This window comes from Piliocolobus tephrosceles, chromosome 16 (genome assembly GCF_002776525.5).
Source record: "Piliocolobus tephrosceles isolate RC106 chromosome 16, ASM277652v3, whole genome shotgun sequence".
Classification (NCBI taxonomy): domain Eukaryota; kingdom Metazoa; phylum Chordata; class Mammalia; order Primates; family Cercopithecidae; genus Piliocolobus; species Piliocolobus tephrosceles.
The window spans coordinates 67,916,401-67,933,746 of record NC_045449.1 but is presented as its reverse complement, the minus strand read 5'-3'; the positions used below and the strand labels follow the sequence as shown (position 1 = coordinate 67,933,746).

Sequence of the window (17,346 nt, the reverse complement as noted above, 5' to 3'; positions counted from 1 at the left end):
AAAAAAAAAAAAAAAAAAAAAAATTGACCAGGTGCGGTGGCATGCACCAGCCACTGGGGAGGCTGAGGCAGGAGGATCTCTTGAACCCAGGAGGCGAGGGTTGCAGTGAGCTGAGATCACATCACCGCAGTCCAGCCTGGGTGACAGAGCGAGATTCTGTCTCAAAAAAAAAAAAAAAAGAAAAAAAAAAAAGGTTGGGCGCGGTGGCTCATGCCTGTAATCCCAGCACTTTGGGAGGCAGAGGCAGGCGTAACACGAGGTCAGGGGTTTAGACCATACTGGCTAACACAGTGAAACCCCGTCTCTACTAAAAAAAATACAAAAAATTAGCTTGGCATGGTGGCGGGCACCTGTAGTCCCAGCTATAAAGAAGGCTGAGGTAGGAGAATGGCATGAACCCAGGAGGTGGAGCTTGCAGTGAGCCAAGATCGGGCCACTGCACTCCAGCCTGGGCGACACAGCAAGACTCCATCTCAAGGAAAAAAAAAAAATCAGTTTTCCAGGTGTGCCATCAGCAAAATCCGTGAAGTAAGGACCTCCAAAAATTATCTCCTCCATAATAGCAGTGAGAAAACTGGCAAAAATGGTCAGAATCAACTTTTTCAGAACTCTGGAAATTAGCCAGAGGCTTAGGGCAGTCAGGAGAATGTTTATTCAAGAAAAACAGTAGAATCTTGGTAAAAACAGTGGCATTTTCACTTGCCCTAGTTAAGATTGCACACACTGCAGTTCCGTGGTGGCCTTGAAAATTCACATCCTGCACTCCTGATGAAAAACAGCAGCCTGGCGCCACAAGAGGGAGCAGAATGGGGCTGGAGCTCCTTTCAAGTCTCATGCCCAAAGAACTGTCATTGTCTGAGTGTCTGGTGGTTCCCTGATAAGGCTCCTCTTGCAAGGTTGGCTGTAATTGACTTGGTTCAGCCTTTGCCTGGTGTGAAAAGTCTTTTCATCAGGGTGTAATTGCAGGCAACTGACTAACTTTGCAGCTTCCTGAGGCAGTGGATAACAGGTGGGACAAGGAATAGACCGATGAAAAAGCTTAAAAGGAAAAGCTGGGCCGGGTACAGTGGCTCACGCCTGTACTTTGGAAGGCCGAGGCAGGACTGCTTGAGGCCAGGAGTTCACAACCTACCTGTTCAACATAGCAAGACCCTGTCCCAATTTTTCTCTCTCTCTCTCTCTCCCTCCCTCCCTCTCTCTCTCTCTCTCTCTGTCTTTAGAGGCAAGATCTCACTATGCTGCCCAGGCTAGTTTCAAACTCCTGAACTCAGGCGATCCTCCTGCCTCAGCCTCCCAAAGTGTTAGGATTACAGACGTGAGCCACTGTGCTCAGCCTCTATTAACTTTAAACAACAAAAGTAGATAAATAAAAGGAAAAGCTGAAGCGTGATGTGTCCATGGGGCTTTGAAAAGATCTGATGTATTCCTAGGCGTCTAGAAAGTCACAAGCATGGATAGTGCTGGGTACACGCCCAGGGCTGTGTCATGCTCAAGAAAGCTGATAAATCCCTAAACTCTCATCTCTGGCTGACCTCATCTCTGCACAGACACTAAGGCAGAGTTGACAACTGCCTGGCTGGGTGTGAAGGCATGCTCACACATGCACACAGAGCCCCTTGGCAGAGAAAGGGAGATTTTTTGGTGACAAATGCTTAAGGAAATCTTTGTCCAATCATTAACTAATCACTAAGCTAAGCAGAGACTGTAAGTGGTCACACGTGACAGAGAATACAGACTTTCCAGAACTAGCTAAGAAAATTCATTAATGAAACAAAGAACAACTACAACAAACAGCAACAGCACAAACTCTGGGAGGTATGTCAATCTGATTTGCAAAGTTGCCACATTAAATCATACAAAAAGTATAGTTTTTAATAAAAAAAGTTATAAGACATGCCAAGAAATACAAATGTGTGGCCCAAACACAGGAATAAAAAAGCAATAAATAGAGACTGTCCCCAAGAAGCCCAGATGTTGGACTAACTAGACAAAGGCCTCACATCAGCTGTGCTAAACATGTTCAAAGAAGGAAGTCACATTGAAAGAACTAAAGAAAAGCCTGAGATGATATCTCACCAAATAAAAATTACAAATAGACAAAAATTATTATCATTATTATTTTTGAAGACAGAGTTTCGCTTTGTTGCCCAGCCTGGAGTGCAGGGGCACAATCTTAGCTTACTGCAACCTCCGCCTCCTGGGTTCAAGCAATTCTCTTGCCTCAGCCTCCCAAGTAGCTGAGATTGCAGGCACACTCCACCACACCTGGCTGATTTTTTTGTTGTTGTTGTTGTATTTTACTAGAGACAGGGTTTGACCATGCTGCCCACGCTGGTCTTGAACTCCTGAGTTCAGGTAATCCTCCCACCTCAGCCTCCCGAAGTGCTAGGATTACAGGCATGAGCTACCACATCCGAACAAGACAGAAATTATTTTTAAAAGAAAGAACAAAATAGAAATTCTGGAGTCATTAACCAAAATAAAAATATAGTAGAGAAGCTACAGGATGGCGTATTTGAGCAGGCAGAAGAATCACTGAATGTGAAGATGGACCAATTGAGATTATGTAGTCTGAGGACGAGAAACAAAAGAGAACAAAGAAAAACAGAGTCTAAAGACCTATGGGACACCATCAAGCATGCCAACATACACATAATGGAAGTCACAGAAGGAGAGGAGAGAAAGGGTAGGAAAGAATATTTGAATAAATAATGGTTGTAAATATTCCATATTTGATTTTTTTTTTTTTTTTTTGAGACAGAGTCTTGCTCTGTTGCCCAGGCTGGAGTGCAGTGGCGTGATCTCGGCTCACTGCAAGCTCCGCCTCCCAGGTTCATGCCATTCTCCTGCCTCAGCCTCCCGAGTAGCTGGGACTACAGGTGCCCACCACCACACCCAGCTAATTTCTTGTACTTTTAGTAGAGATGGGGTTTCACCAGGTTAGCCAGGATGGTCTCGATCTCCTGGCCTCGTGATCTGCCTGCCTCGGCCTCCCAAAGTGCTGGGACTACAGGCATGATCCACCGTGCCCAGCCATATTTGATTTGTTTAAAAAAAAATCTACACATCCAAGAAACTCAATGAATTCCAAGTGGAATAAACTCAAAGATATCCATACCTAGAAACATCATAATCAAAGCTGAAGCCAGAGACTCTTGAAAGCAGCAAGAGAAAAATGACTCATAACATACATGGGATCATCAATAAGATCAACAGCTGAAGTTGGGTGCAGTGGCTCACGCCTGAAATCCCAGCACCTTAGGAGGCCAAGGTGGGAGAATTGCTTGAGGCCAGGAGTTCGAGACCAGCCTGGGCAACATAGCAAGACCCCATCTCTACAAAAATTAAAAAATAAAAAAGTAGTTGGGTGTGGTGATGTGCACCTGTCATCCCAGCTACTTGGGAGGCTGAGGTGGGAGGATTGCTTGAGCCCAGGGGTTTGAGGCTGCAGTGAGCTATGATCATGGCACTGCACTCCAGCTTGGGTGACAGAGTGAGACCTTGTCTCTAAAAAAAGAAAAGAAAAAAAAGAAACGATAAGGGAATTAAAATGGTACACTAGAAAATATGTAACACAAAAGAAGGCAGTTATGGAGAAAGAACAAAAAGATTTAAGACATACAGAAAAAAAAAGCAAAATGGCGGATGTAAACTTTATCAGTAATTAAATTAATGTAAATAGATTAAACTCTCCACTTAAAACCAGAGATTGACAGAATAGATTAAAAGGAAAAAAACCATGATCCAGGCTGGGCACGGTGGTGCATGCCTGTCATCTCAGCACTTTGGGAGGCTGAGGTGGGCACATCGCTTGAGGCCAGGAATTTGAGATCAACCTGGCCAACATGGTAAAACCTCATCTCAAAAGCACAAAAACTAGCTAGGCGTGGTGGCCGGCACCTGTAATCCCAGCTACTAGGGAGGCTGAGGCAGGAGAATCACTTGAACCCAGGAGGCGGAGGTTGCAGTGAGCTGAGATCACGCCACTGCACTCCAGCCTGGGTGACAGAGTGAGATTCTGTCTCAAAAAACAAACAAACAAACAAACAATCTATGATTCACCTGTATGCCAGCTACATGTAATCTACAAGAGACATACTTTATTTATTTATTTACTTTTTAATTTTTTGAGATGTAGTCTCGCTCTGTTGCCCAGGCTGGAGTTCAGTGGCATGATCTCGACTCACTGCAATCTCAGCTTCCCAGGTTCAAGCGATTCTCATGCCTTAGCCTCCCAAGTAGCTGGGATTACAGGTACATGTCACCGCACCTGGCCACAAGAGACATACTTTAGATTCAAAGAGGCAAACAGGTTAAAAGTAAAAGGATGGGGAAAGATATACCATGTAAACGGTAACCAAACAGAGCTGGAGTGCCTGTCTCAAAGACAGACAGACTTTGAGATGAAAAATGCTACTAGAGACAAATAAAGACATTATATACTGATAAAAGGGTTAATTCACTAGGAAAACTTAAGAATTATAAACATGTGCATGTACTTAATAACACAGCCTTAACATACAGGAAGCAAAACCTGACAAAATTGAAGGAGAAATAGACAAGTCAACAATAATAATGGCAGACGTCAGTATCCTACCTTCAATAATGGACATAGCTACTAGGTGAAAGATCAACAAGGGAATAGAAGTCTTGACCAGCACTATAGACAAGACCTCCTGGACATCTATAGAAAACTCCACTGGACAATAAGCAGAATATAGTCTTCTCAAGTGCTCATGGAACATTCTCCAGGATAGACAATATGCTAGGCCATAGAACAAGTCTCAATGAATTTTAAAAGATTGAAATCAGGCCAGGCGTGGTGGTTCATCCCAGCACTTTGGGAGGCCAGCCGAGGTGGGCGGATCGCTTGAGCCCAGGAGTTTAAGACCAGCGCGGGCAGCATGATGAAACCTTGTGACTACAAAAACTACAAAAATTAGCCCAGCATGGTGGCACACGCCTGTAGTCCCAGCTACTCGGGAGGCTGAGGTTAAAGGATGGCTTGGGCCCAGGAGGTCGAGGCTGCAATGAGGCGTGATTGCACCACTGCACTCCATCCTGGGCAACAGAGTAAAACTCCGTCTAAAAAAAAAAAAAAAAAAGAAAAGAAAATGATTATCAGGCAATATTGTGAACAATTATATGTCAACAAACTAGACAACTTGATGAAATGGAAAAGTTCCTAGAAAGACAGAAACTACCAAAACCAAGTAAAGAAGAAACAGAAAATGTGAAGAGGATCTATAACAAGTAAAGGGACGGAATCGTAACTTTTAAGCTTCCAATAAAGAAAAGCCAGAGACCAGATGGCTTCACTGATGAGTTCTACCAAACATTTCGAGAATTAATACCAGCCAGGCATGGTGGCTCACACTGGTAACCCCAGCACTTTGGAAGGCCAAAGAGGGAGGATCACTTGAGGTCAGGAATTTGAGAACAGTCTGGCCAACACGGTGAAACGCTAACTCTATTGAAAAAAGACAAAAATTAGCCAGGCGTGGTGACATGAGACTAATCCCAGCTACTTGGGAGGCTGAGGCAGGAGAGTCACTTGAATCGGAGAGGTAGAGGCTGCAGTGAGCCGAGATCGCGCCCCTGCACTCCAGCCTGGGTGACAGAGCTAGACTCCATCTCAAAAAAAAAAGAAAAGAAAAGAAAAAGAATTAATACCAATTCTTCACAAACTTCCAGAAGGGAACACTTCCCAGCTCATTATACAAGGCCAGTATGATCCATATCCGTTAGTATGTAAGTTTCCCAGGCTGCCTCTCCCAAAATGAGGCTCCCCAATGCTCTCATCATCCCTTTATGGCAGCCCCTAGTCAAATATTGTCTGATTTTACTCGAACTATAGTTTTTAAAAACTGTTTATTTTGAGCTAATTTTAGACTTACAGTAGTAACAGGAGACACTGCTGAGGTGTCAGCTGAACCTGCCTCACCCGTGTCTGCAATTGGTCAGCTATGGGAGGTCCCCACCCCACTTAGTCTTCTATGGCCAAATCCAGGCTTCCACGTGGGCTCTGCTCTACAGCAGCAGGATTGGCTCTAAGAGCCTGGGTCCCGGCCAGGCGCAGTGGCTCACACCTGTAATCCCAGCACTATGGGAGGCCCAGGTGGGTGAATCAACTGAGGTCAGGAGTGTGAGACCAGCCTGGCTAACGTGGTGAAACCCCGTCTCTACTAAAAATAACAAAAAAATTAGTCAGGCGTGGTGGTAGGCACCTGTAATCTCAGTGACTCGGGAGGCTGAGGCAGGAGAATCATTTGAACCCAGGAGGCGGAGGTTGCAGTGAGCCGAAATTGCACCACTGCACTCCAGCCTGGGCAACAGGAGTGAAATTCCATCTTAAAAACAAAAAACAAAAAAAACAAAAAAAGCCCGGGTCCCTCCTTACCTATCTGTCCATTGTAGCAGCCACCCAGGAGCACGTGGGAATCTTTGGGGTTGAACTCCAAGGTAACAAGTGGAGATGATGGCTTCAGAGCAAGTTCAGGCTTGTTGGGGTTTTCTATAAAGCAGAAAAAAAAATATCCCATCAGGCTTGGAGAGAAAAGGACAGGATCAGCAAGTTTCACCCCTTCTATGGGTGGGTAGCGGGGACATGGTGGCGGGGGTGGGGAGCCTGGCAGCCCCTCCAGTCTTTCCCCAGGCTGCACCCCCTGGTCCACCTTGGCCAGAATCTGGCATTCTTGACCTAGGGGCTTTGCTGATGGTTTTTATTTTTGGTGAACAGGACTGGGGTGTGCCTATGTGTGTGATAATTATATTTCTAGTCCAATTCCCAGGTTTGGTGTCAAACGAGGTTTTGACACTAAGGTTTTTACGTAAAGTCAACTCTCTGCCAGTTTCTTCAAACCAGGTCTCTGGACTGCAGATAATGACGGAGTCCACCCCATGGGGCTGCTGCCAGAACTCACTGAGCTGCTGGGGTGTCGGGCGTTAGCTCTGTGCCTGGCACCTACACGTTTATTTTAATAATGCTGCCAATGAAGGGAAGCTGGAGAGCGTGAAGCCATCACCAGCCTCTCCCTGCCCGCGTCTTGCCAGCCCTTCTGTAGACAATGGTTTGTGCTAATAAAGGGACACGCTGCTCCTGCAGGCCGTGAATTAAAGGCAAGTGTGAGGACAGACGGCACGAAGCCCAAAGTTCCATTCCACTGCCCTGAGTCCCTTCTCAGTCTGCTGGGCACTCTTTCCATACACTCTTTTTTCTTGTTGTCATTGAGACAGAGTCTTGCTCTGTCTGTCACCCAGGATGGAGTGCAGCGGCATGATCTCGGCTCACTGCAACCTCTGACTCCTGGGTTCAAGCGATTCTCCTGCCTCAGTCTCCCAAGTAGCTGGGATTACAGGCACCCACCACCAAGCACAGCTAATTTTTGTAATTTTAGTAGAGATGGGGTTTCATCATATTAGCCAGGCTGGTCTTGAACTCCTGACCTCAGGTGATCCGCCTGCCTTGGCCTCCCAAAGTGCTGGAATTACAGGCATGGGCCACCGCGCCCAGCCTGATATGCTCTTTAGGAGCTAAGAATTGAGATCCCGTGGGGTCAGGTCTTCATGCCTCGAACTCAGAATATGGAATTGGAGGGGGTTTCTGGCTTCTGATTTGACTCTGCTTAGCTCTGCCTGAAACCAGACAAGGGAGGAAGGAGAAGAGTGGCTTCCTCCTCGACTGCGGGCCCCTCCCTTGAGGTACCAACCCCGTGAGTGTCCTTGACCTCCTCCCCCTCCCTCCCACTCCTCGGCTTGTGCTGGTCCCAGCCCTCAGTCCTCCCAGGACCCCGCTGCTTCTCACCCAGGTCCCAGATGTATGAATCACTGCTCATGCCCACAGGCGCCCGCTGAAAATCCAAGCAGGAGTATGCCACTGCCAACTTCCTGTTGCCATCGGGGTGCCAGGAGAGGTGCGTGGCAGCCCTCTTGATTTCCTGGGGGTCCCTGCAGGGGAGAGGGAAGAGAGCAAAAGGCGGAATGTGAGGCTCCCCAATTTCTCCTTTTTTTTTTTTTTGTCAGATGGAGTCTTGCTCTGTCCCCCAGGCAGTGGCATAATCTCGGCTCACCGCAACCTCTGCCTCCTGGGTTCAAGCGATTTTCCCGCCTCAGCCTCCCGAGTAGCTGGGATTACAGGTGCATACCACTACGCCCGGCTAATTTTTGTATTTTTATTAGAGACGGGGTTTCACCGTGTTTCCTAGGCTGGTCTCAAACTCCTGACCTCAGATGATCCACCCACCTCGGCCTCCCAAAGTGCTAAGATTATAGGCGTGAGCCACCACGTCCGGCCCCTTGAATGATTTCCAACGCATCATCCTGCTCAGTTGGTCCATATATGAGGTCAGAGCCCAGCAGCGCTAGAGGGCAACAGGAAGGGCAGCCTCTGTCCCGCTGTGCCCTCTCCTGCACACCCCTTGCTGACAGCCATTGGCCCTGCTTGCACACCATGAGTCAGCCCTGCCTCAGAAGAGTTCTTTCTTGCTGTGCTGAGACTGGGCTAGGTCCTTCCCAGGCCCCTAAGTCAGCTGTGGTAGTGAAATTCCCCAGAGTTGGGATCTGAGGCAAGTCATTTCCAAAACACCTTTCACTCCTCTAGTCCTGCATCTGCCAGACCCGAGGTCTGACCCCTGCCCCAGGTCCAGAGGCTTCCCCTCCACATTCCCCCGGCACCTCCCACTGCTCTATTCCAGCCTCCTGCTCATCTCCACTCATCTGATTGGACAGCCTTGCTTTTTTCTTCATGGTCAAAACTGAGGCCACAGAGCACGGTCCTTCTCACTTCCACCCACTTTCTGCAACTCCTTACACAGTCTTCAAGGCCGAGGAGTCCTTCTTCCCCAGTCCTCTCCCCATCCCTGTTCCCAAGCTCTCCTTCCTATCAACTTCTTTTGTGCACCCTACAAAGGTGCTCTGGGATGGGTATTCAATTCCTGGGGCTGCTGCAATGAGGTCCCACAAACTGGGTGGCTTCAAACAACAGAAATTGATTCTCTCACAGTTCCGGACGCCAGAAGTCCAAAATCACAGATATTCTCCTCACATCAAGCATGTAAACATACATATACACATATATACACACATACACGTATGCATACATTTATACACATATAGAGATGCTCCTTGACTAATGATGTTGGCTACATCTGATAAACCCATAGTAAGTTGGAAATACCAGGAGCTGAAAATGCATTGAATACACCTCACCGACCTAGCATCACATCTTAGTCGAGCCTACGTGCTCAGAACACTTATATTAGCCTAGAGCTGGGCAAAATCACCTAACACAAAGCTTGTTTTATAACATAAAGGTGAACAGCTCATGTAATTTTCTGAATACTGTACTGACGGCAAAAACCAGAATGGTTGTACGGGTACCTGAAGTACGGTTTCTACTGGATTTGTATTGCTTCTGCACCCTTGCAAAGTCAAAAAATGGTTTAAGTTGGGGACTGCCACAAAAAGTGGCACTCTGCACACCCTGTTCTGCACCGGCTTTGTTTCCATACTGAATCCTGGAAATGACTCCATATCAGCACATAAGAAGTTGCACTGCTCTTTTTTTTTTTGAGAGAGAGTCTCCCTCCATTGCCCAGGCTGGAGTGCAGGGGTGCGATCTCCGCTCACTGCAAGCTCCGCCTCCCGGGTTCAAGTGATTCTCCTGCCTCAGCATCCCGAGTAGCTGGGATTACAGGCGTGTGCCACCACACCCAGTTAATTTTCGTATTTTTAGTTGAGATGGGGTTTCGCCATGTTGGCCAGGCTGGTCTCAAACTGACCTCAGGTGATGTGCCCCCAAAGTGCTGAGATTACAAGCATGAGCCACCACGCCCAGACTGCCCCGCTCATTTTCCCAGCTGCATAGCATTCCGTCATGTGAGTGTAGCAGAACTGCTAGAACCAGTTCCCTATAAATGGAGTTAGCTTGTTCTAGTCTTTGGCTGGTACACATCCTCTGCAGTGAATATCCACACCTATGGTGATTTCACACACATACACACACACACACACACACACACACCCGTGGGATGAATCCCTCATGTCAAATTGCTATCCTCTGGGGTTATTCACGGATATACTCGCATGAGTGCAGGCCACAGCGGGGGCCTGTTGGCCCACAGTGCCGCTAGCTGCTCACGCTTGGTACTTGCACTTACTCTACACTGCAAGAACACGCCCCACTTGTACACAGAGTGGCAATTTCACTTTCTCTGGAGTCTGTACTCCCTCTCCATCAACCAGACCCGCCCCCAGAGCAGGGCCACTTCTCTGCTGGGCGCCTTATCACCGTGTGGCTTATCAAGCCCAGAGCACAGAGAGTGCTGCACCCAGGGCACGCAGCAACTGGCAAGGAGTTGCCTTTGGGGGCGCCCATGCATGGGGGTGACCGAGGGTGGCCAGACACCTGCCTGGCTATGGTGCTACCTGAAAACATTGATGGTTTTAGCTGAAGGGGCCTCCTCCATCACTTCCACGGCCTCCTCGTCGTTGAAATACTCTTCATAGATGTCAATGGCGTTGTTCTGCTTGATGCAGTGCTCCATGATCTAGGGGGGACACGTCGGAAGTTCTTAGTGGTAAGGGGAGGTCCTTTCAGATTGCCCAGGCCTGCAATGGAGTCTGGGAGGGACAGGTCATAGCCTTTTCCCATCCACTTAACCATGTGCTTTCAATGGGGGAATTTTCAATTGGTTCTTCGGGGTAAAATAATATTACTTTTTATGTACAAAGCATAGAAATACACGCAGCGCATGAACAGATATACCGTATGTCTATGGCATTAACATTTGATGGGCCGGGTGCGGTGGCTCACGCCTGTAATCCCAGCACTTTTGGATCACTTGAGGCCAGGAGTTTGAGACCAGCCTGGCCAACATGGTGAAACCCCACCTCTACCAAAAATACAAAAGCAAATTAGCCAGGCATAGTGGCAGGCGCCTGTAATCCCAGCTACTTGGGAGGCTGCGGCAGGAGAATTGCTTGAACCCGGGAGGTGGAGATTGCAGTGAGCCAAGATCACGCCACTGCACTCCAGCCTGGGTGACAGAACGAGACTCTGTCTCAATAACAACAACAGCAACAAACATTTTATGGAGGTAGGAGGCCATTAGAAAAAACACGAGGGGCAATAATGAAAAAAAGGTTGAAGAACACCATGCTAGCCAAACAAAATTATTATTATTATTATTATTTTGAGACAGTGTCTTGCTCTGCCGCCCAGGTTAGAGTGCAGGGGTGCGATCTGGGCTCACTGCAGCTTCTGTCTCTCAGGTTCAAGCAGTTCTCCTGCCTCGGCCTCCCGAGTAGCTGGGACTACAGGCATGCGCCACCACACTTGGCTAATCTTTGTATTTTTAGTAGAGATGGGGTTTTGCTATATTGGCTCAAACTCCTGAGCTCGAGTGATCTGCCTGCCTCGGCCTCCCAAAGTGCTGGGATTACAGGTGTGAGCCACCAAGCCCAGCCCAAACAAAATTATTAATCACTCACCATATATATATATATGTGTGTGTGTGTATAAAATAATATATATATTTAATCACTCACCATATATGTGTGTGTGTGTGTACATATATGTGTGTATATATATGGCACTCATCTCCTTCTTCCTGTCCTTGCAGACAGCTGGTTCCTCCACCCAGAATGCCCTCCCCTTTACCCCTTTATTGTAAATGTCCACCAAAGGACAACCAAGCCCTGCCACTTCTTCCTGATCCCCTCAGCAGGAGATTGACCCTGCCTCCTCATGGAGTAAAAGGACAAGTCACCCTTCTCTTTCAGCATTTCTTTCTTTTTGTGTTATCTGGTGATGTCTCTGTATTTGTCTTCGACCTCCAATGGACTGCAAACTCTTTGGGACAGGACGCATAAGAGATTCTTTTTCTTTTAATTTAAATTTAAAATTTCTTTTTCCTTAAAACAATTTTTTTTTTTGCACTGGCAATTAGGTAGAACAATTACGTGAGATTCATTTTGCAGCCTCTACTGTGCCTGGCAGAAGCTTGAAGCTCAGTCTGAATTTGTCAAATGAATGAATGATCCCTATTGGCTGCTGGCTGGGGCACCTTGGGGGTCACCTTTGCCCAAGGTCAGCCTCCTCCTAATGCCTGGTCAGCCCTTGTACCTGCCTGCCTTCCCTGTTGGTCTGCGATTGGGACCTCTGCCTGCTCCCAGACAGAAGGCTCCTTGAGGCAGCAGCTGGTCCCCTACCCCAGCATCCACACGAGCCTCACAGGGAGGGCCAGGCACAGCTGGGGCACTGCCCCCCTCGGGGAGCTGCAGTGCTAGATGGGGCTTTCGCAGCTGGGGTGGGGAGGAAGCCTTACAGAGCCGAGCTGCATGATGGCGTTCACGTAGTTCTCATCTTTCTCCACCTTCTTCCGGAAACGGATGGTCTGCTCCAGCTCCAGGGGGTTCACGTCCTTGGGCCAGCCCCCCTCGACATGGTTAACTCCCCGGGTCTCCATCTCAAACCGCTCCGTGTTGGCCTAAACAGAGAGCCGCAGGAGGAAAGATGTCACCCTGGTATACTCCTAAACCCTTGGCCGCTTCTGCAATCCAGGTCCCATGTGGGCTCCCAGGGCTGGATGCTGAGGCCCTGGCCAAAGCCACAGTATTTTCAGATGCAGGTGAGGAAATTCCTGGTGCTCAGGTGGGCACAGGTAGCTGCAACAGCGCAACCCTGTGGAGCTAAGCAGCTTTGCAACTGGTAGCTGTGGTCATGAAAATCCAGTTTTGACGTTATCTGAATTCTAATGGACTGGAGAAGCCTGTCCATCTGCTCTGTGAGAATCCAAAGAAAAGGCGAATAATTGGCCAGGCGCGGTGGCTCACTCCTGTAATCCCAATCCCAGCACTTTGGGAGGCCGAGGCAAGCAGATCACGAGGTCAGGAGATCAAGACCATTCTGGCTAACATGGTGAAACCCCGTCTCTACTAAAAATACAAAACATTAGCCGGGCATGGTTGTGGGCACCTGTAGTCTAGCTACTCGGGAGGCTGAGGCAGGAGAATCGCTTGAACCCGGGAAGCAGAGGTTGCAGTGAGCCGAGATCATACCACTGCACTCCAGCCTGGGTGACAGAGCAAAACTCCGTATCCAAAAAAAAAAAAAAGAAAAGAAAAGAAAAGAAAAAGTGAATAGTCTTTCTTCACTCTATCATTAACAATGCCACTCTATCACTGACAACGTCAGTGTCACAGAAATTGAACATTAAAACTCCGAGTTTGGATTTGCTTTGCCTGTCCTTCGTAGCAGGGAGGACAGTTTTACACGTGGGTCTCGCCACTTTCCCTTTTTTCCTTTTTTCTTGTTTTTTTTTTTTTTAAAGAGAGGGTCTCTCACTCTGTTGCCCAGGCTGGAGTGCAGTGGCATGATCTCGACGCACTATAGCTTTTTTTTTTTTTTTGAAACAGAGTTTCACTCTTGTTGCCCAGGCTGGCGTGCAATGGCGCAATCTCGGCTCACTGCAACCTTCGCCTCCCAGATTCAAGTGATTCTCCTGCTTCAGCCTCCTCAGTAGCTGGGATTACAGGTGCTCGCCATCATAGCCAGCTAATTTTTGTATTTTTAGTAGAGACGGGGTTTCACCATGTTGGCCAGGCTGGTCTCGAACTCCTGACCTCAGGTGATCCACTGGCTTCAGCCTCTGGAAGTGCTGGGATTACAGGCATGAGCCACTGCACCTGGCCAGTACAGCTTTGACTTCTCAGGCTGAAGGGATCCTCCTGCCTCAGCCTCCCAAGTAGCTGGGACTACAGGCGTGTACCACTACATGTGGCTAATTTTTGTTTTTGTTTTTCTTCTGTAGAGACAGTGTTTCACCATGTTGCCCAGGCTGGTCTCAAACTCCTGAGCTGAAGTGATCCTCCTGCCTCTGCCTTCTTTTCACTTTATTTTTAAAAATTATTTATTTATTTATTTTTAGAGACAGGGTCTTGCTCTGTTGCCCAAGCTGGAGTGCAGTGGTGTGATCACAGCTCACTGCTGCTGTGAACTCCAGGGCTTAAGCAATCCTCCCGCCTCCACCTCCCAAGTAACTGGGACCACAGGTGCGAGCCACCACAACTGGCTAATTAAAAAAAAAAAAATGTGTAGAAATGAAATCTCACTATGTTGCCCAGGTTGGTCTCAAACTCGTGGCCTCAAGCATCCTTTCACCTTGGTCTCCCAAAGTACTGGGATTACAGCACGCCCAGCCCTTCCTATTTTTAAGAAATTGTGGCAAAATACACATAACATAAAATGTACCACATAACCATTTTAAAGGGTACACTGCAGCAGTGTTATCATACCCAGTGCTGTGCAACCATCAACCCCGCCTAGTTCCAAAACTCTTACATCACCCAGAATGGAAACCCCATCCTCATGAAGTCAGTCCCACCTCCCTTGCATTTTTAAGCCAGCTTTCACAAAGGCAAAAGTCTGGATCAGCACCGTAGGAAAGGTTAAAAAAAAAAAAAAAGTCTGGAAAAGGCAGAGCTGCTGCAAACGACAGGAGGGCCCCCCAGGGTGTGGCCCACATGGCGGCCATTCTGCTTATTGGCTACACCACGGCCACAGGCCTTCTCATCCCCGAGACAGCAGCTGGTCCTGGGAGAGAAGCACCTACTTCATCTGAACTGTGAGTCACTGAAACCACCCACACCCACCTGACTGTTGGACGTGTTTTGGCCAAATCAAGTGATTTGGTTATCGTTTTATCTCAGCAGTTGTCGACCTAATTAGGGTGAATCACTTAGTCCATAGAGACAGGGAACTCTCTGGCCTCTGAACACATGACCACAACCCTCCAGGTAAGTTCTCTTATCATGGAGGCCCCTCTGGCCGGAACTTTCTGTGGGACACTTCCCTTTTCTCAAGCTGGGTAGTTGCCTGTAGATATGGATCTCTGCTCCCTCAGAATATCTCTCCCAGGCTGGGCACAGCGGCTCATGCCTGTATTCCCAGCACTTTGGGAGGCCAAGGCGGGAGGACTACTTGGGCCCAGGAGCTTGAGACCAGCCTGGGCAACATGGCAAAACCTCGTCTCTACAAGAATTACAAAAATGAGCCAGGCATGGTGGTGCACACCTGTCGTCCCAGCTTCCAGGGAGGCTGAGGTGGGAGGATCTATTGAATTCGGGAGGCGGAGGTTGCAGTGAGTCGAGATTGTGCCACTGCACTCCTGGAAGACAGAGTGAGACCCTGTTTAAAAATATATATATATCTCCCAGCTACACCAAATATCCAAAACAACTCTGGTAAGTGTCTTCCAGGTGAAACAAAGGCTCTTGGGAGAGGGAACATTGTGATTTGCCCTCCCCTGGCTCGAGGAAGGCTGGTGCTGGGTCTTCTTCTGATCCTGGGCACTGCGTGGAACTCAGGGGGGGCCTCTAGCCTCACTTCCAGCTTCTGTACTTGGTTCACTCTAACTGGCTTTCAGGTGGACAAGGACCCCCAGAACCACTCACCTGCCCCGGCTGGCCGCCCTGCCTGGCCACACGTCACAGGCCGGGGCCCGTCACAGGCCGGGACTTGGTGAGTCCCTTGGGGCAGGGACTCACCTCGTGTTCCGACATGCTGACCGAACACTGGATGCCGGTGTCCACTGGATTCCGCTCCACGAACTGCTCGGCCAGCTCAGGGTTGGGCATGATGTCGATGTTCAGCTCGGCCTGGCGGTCAGAGAAATTGCACTGCTTCCCGAACTCGCTGCGCTTCTTGACGTACACGTACACAATCTCCATGGTGCCGGCTGCTGGGCGGAAGAGGGAGGGTGTGGGGTGAAGGACCACACCGGCCCCTTTCCCATCTCCACAGGTCCCGCCAGGACAGCTCCAGGTTCTCAATCTGGTTGGGGCAGGAAGCAAGGGGTGGTAGGGAGATCCTAGGAATTTGTCCAGAAGCTGCATCTGCATTTAAAAAATTCCCGAGTGCCGACTATATGCTAAGCATTACCCTATTTAGCTCGTGCAATTGTTCTTTGAGGAAGGCAATAAAAATCATCATTTCGGCCAGGCAAGGTGGCTCACGAGTATAATCCCAGAACGTTGGGAGGCCAAGGCAGGTGGATCACCTGAGGTCAGGAGTTCAAGATCAGCCTGGCCAACATGGTGAAACCCCATCTCTACAAAAATACAAAAATTAGCCGGGCATGGTGGCTCACACCTGTAATCCCAGCTACTCAGGAAGCTGAGGTGGGAGAATCACTTGAACCTGGGAGAAGGTTGCAGTGAGCTGAGATCATGCCATTGCACTCCAGCCTGGGTGACAGGGCAAGACTCTGTCTCAAAAAAAAAAAAAAAAAATTGCTGCAGCTGGCCTGAGCTGATTCCAAAACTCTTACCCACCAAATGATACAGTTTTTGTCTTTTGTTTTTAGGTTTTTTTCTTTCTTTTTTTTTTTTTTTTAGACAAAGGCTCGTTCTATCACCCAGGCTGGAGGGCAGTGGTGTGCTCACAGCTCACTGCAGCCTCAACCCTTGGGCTCAAGTGATCCTCCCACCTCAGCCTCCCAAGTAGCTGGGACCACAGGTGTGCAGCACCATACCTGGCTAAGTTTTGTATTGTTCTGTAGAGATGGGGTCTCGCCATTTTGCCCAGACTGGTCTTGAACTTCCGGGCTCAAGTGATCCATCTGCCTCAGCCTCCCAAAGTGCTGGGATTATAGGTATGAGCCTCAGCCTCCCAAAGTGCTGGGATTATAGGTATGAGCCACTGCACCCGGCACAATACAGTTTTCACTGACAGGCAGGAGGAAATATTGATGGTGATGATGTTGGACTACACTCCCTGCCATGCTGGGCATGAAACACACAGGACAGATTTGAGACCTCTGGGCCTCTTCTTGAACCCTTCCTCCCCAACCTGATGGCCCAACTCCCCACCCAATTGTCCAAAAGGCTCATTGGTTGCCAGACTCTGGCCTCCACCACTCTCTGGGCGCTACCCTGGAAATCTCTTCCCTCCAACCAGGACAGAGCTGAGAGTCGACCCCAGACAGAGAGAAAGCCAGGGGCTTCCCCAACAGGCGGGACACGGAGGCCTTTGGGAAAGCCTCTGACATGTGCTACTGGCCGTGGGGCACAGCAGGGAATTGGGAAGTGGGCTGGGCTGGGCCCTGCCTTCAAGTTCTGGGCCTGCCGTCACCAGCTGCGTGACCAGGGCAGGGCCACTTAGTCCGTCCGCGACCTGACACACCCACAGGATGCTGAGAAGCGAAATGAAAGTGCTCCAGTGGCGTCAGAGGTGGGGTTCACAGGCCATGCAAGGAAGGGTTTCTCACTGATGCCGATTAGAAGTTGTAAAAATGCAATGGGCTGGGCCATTTCCACACATTGCCCTTGACCTTTCTGGCTCCCTCA

General features: G+C 48.8%; 1 protein-coding gene across 1 annotated transcript in view; it reads right to left on the bottom strand.

Moving 5' to 3' along the window:
• The window catches only part of DNAI2 (dynein axonemal intermediate chain 2), a 45,612-nt gene that overhangs the window by 21,987 nt on the left and 6,279 nt on the right, over window positions 1-17,346 (bottom strand). The window contains exons 2-7 of the mRNA XM_026456773.1: window positions 15,547-15,740; window positions 12,327-12,488; window positions 10,426-10,547; window positions 7,805-7,947; window positions 6,401-6,514; window positions 5,898-5,964 (exon numbers count right to left, since the gene is read on the bottom strand). Of these exons, the coding sequence (XP_026312558.1) occupies window positions 5,898-5,964; window positions 6,401-6,514; window positions 7,805-7,947; window positions 10,426-10,547; window positions 12,327-12,488; window positions 15,547-15,729 (791 nt within the window). The 5' untranslated portion in view covers window positions 15,730-15,740. The remainder of the gene's footprint in view (window positions 1-5,897; window positions 5,965-6,400; window positions 6,515-7,804; window positions 7,948-10,425; window positions 10,548-12,326; window positions 12,489-15,546; window positions 15,741-17,346) is intronic.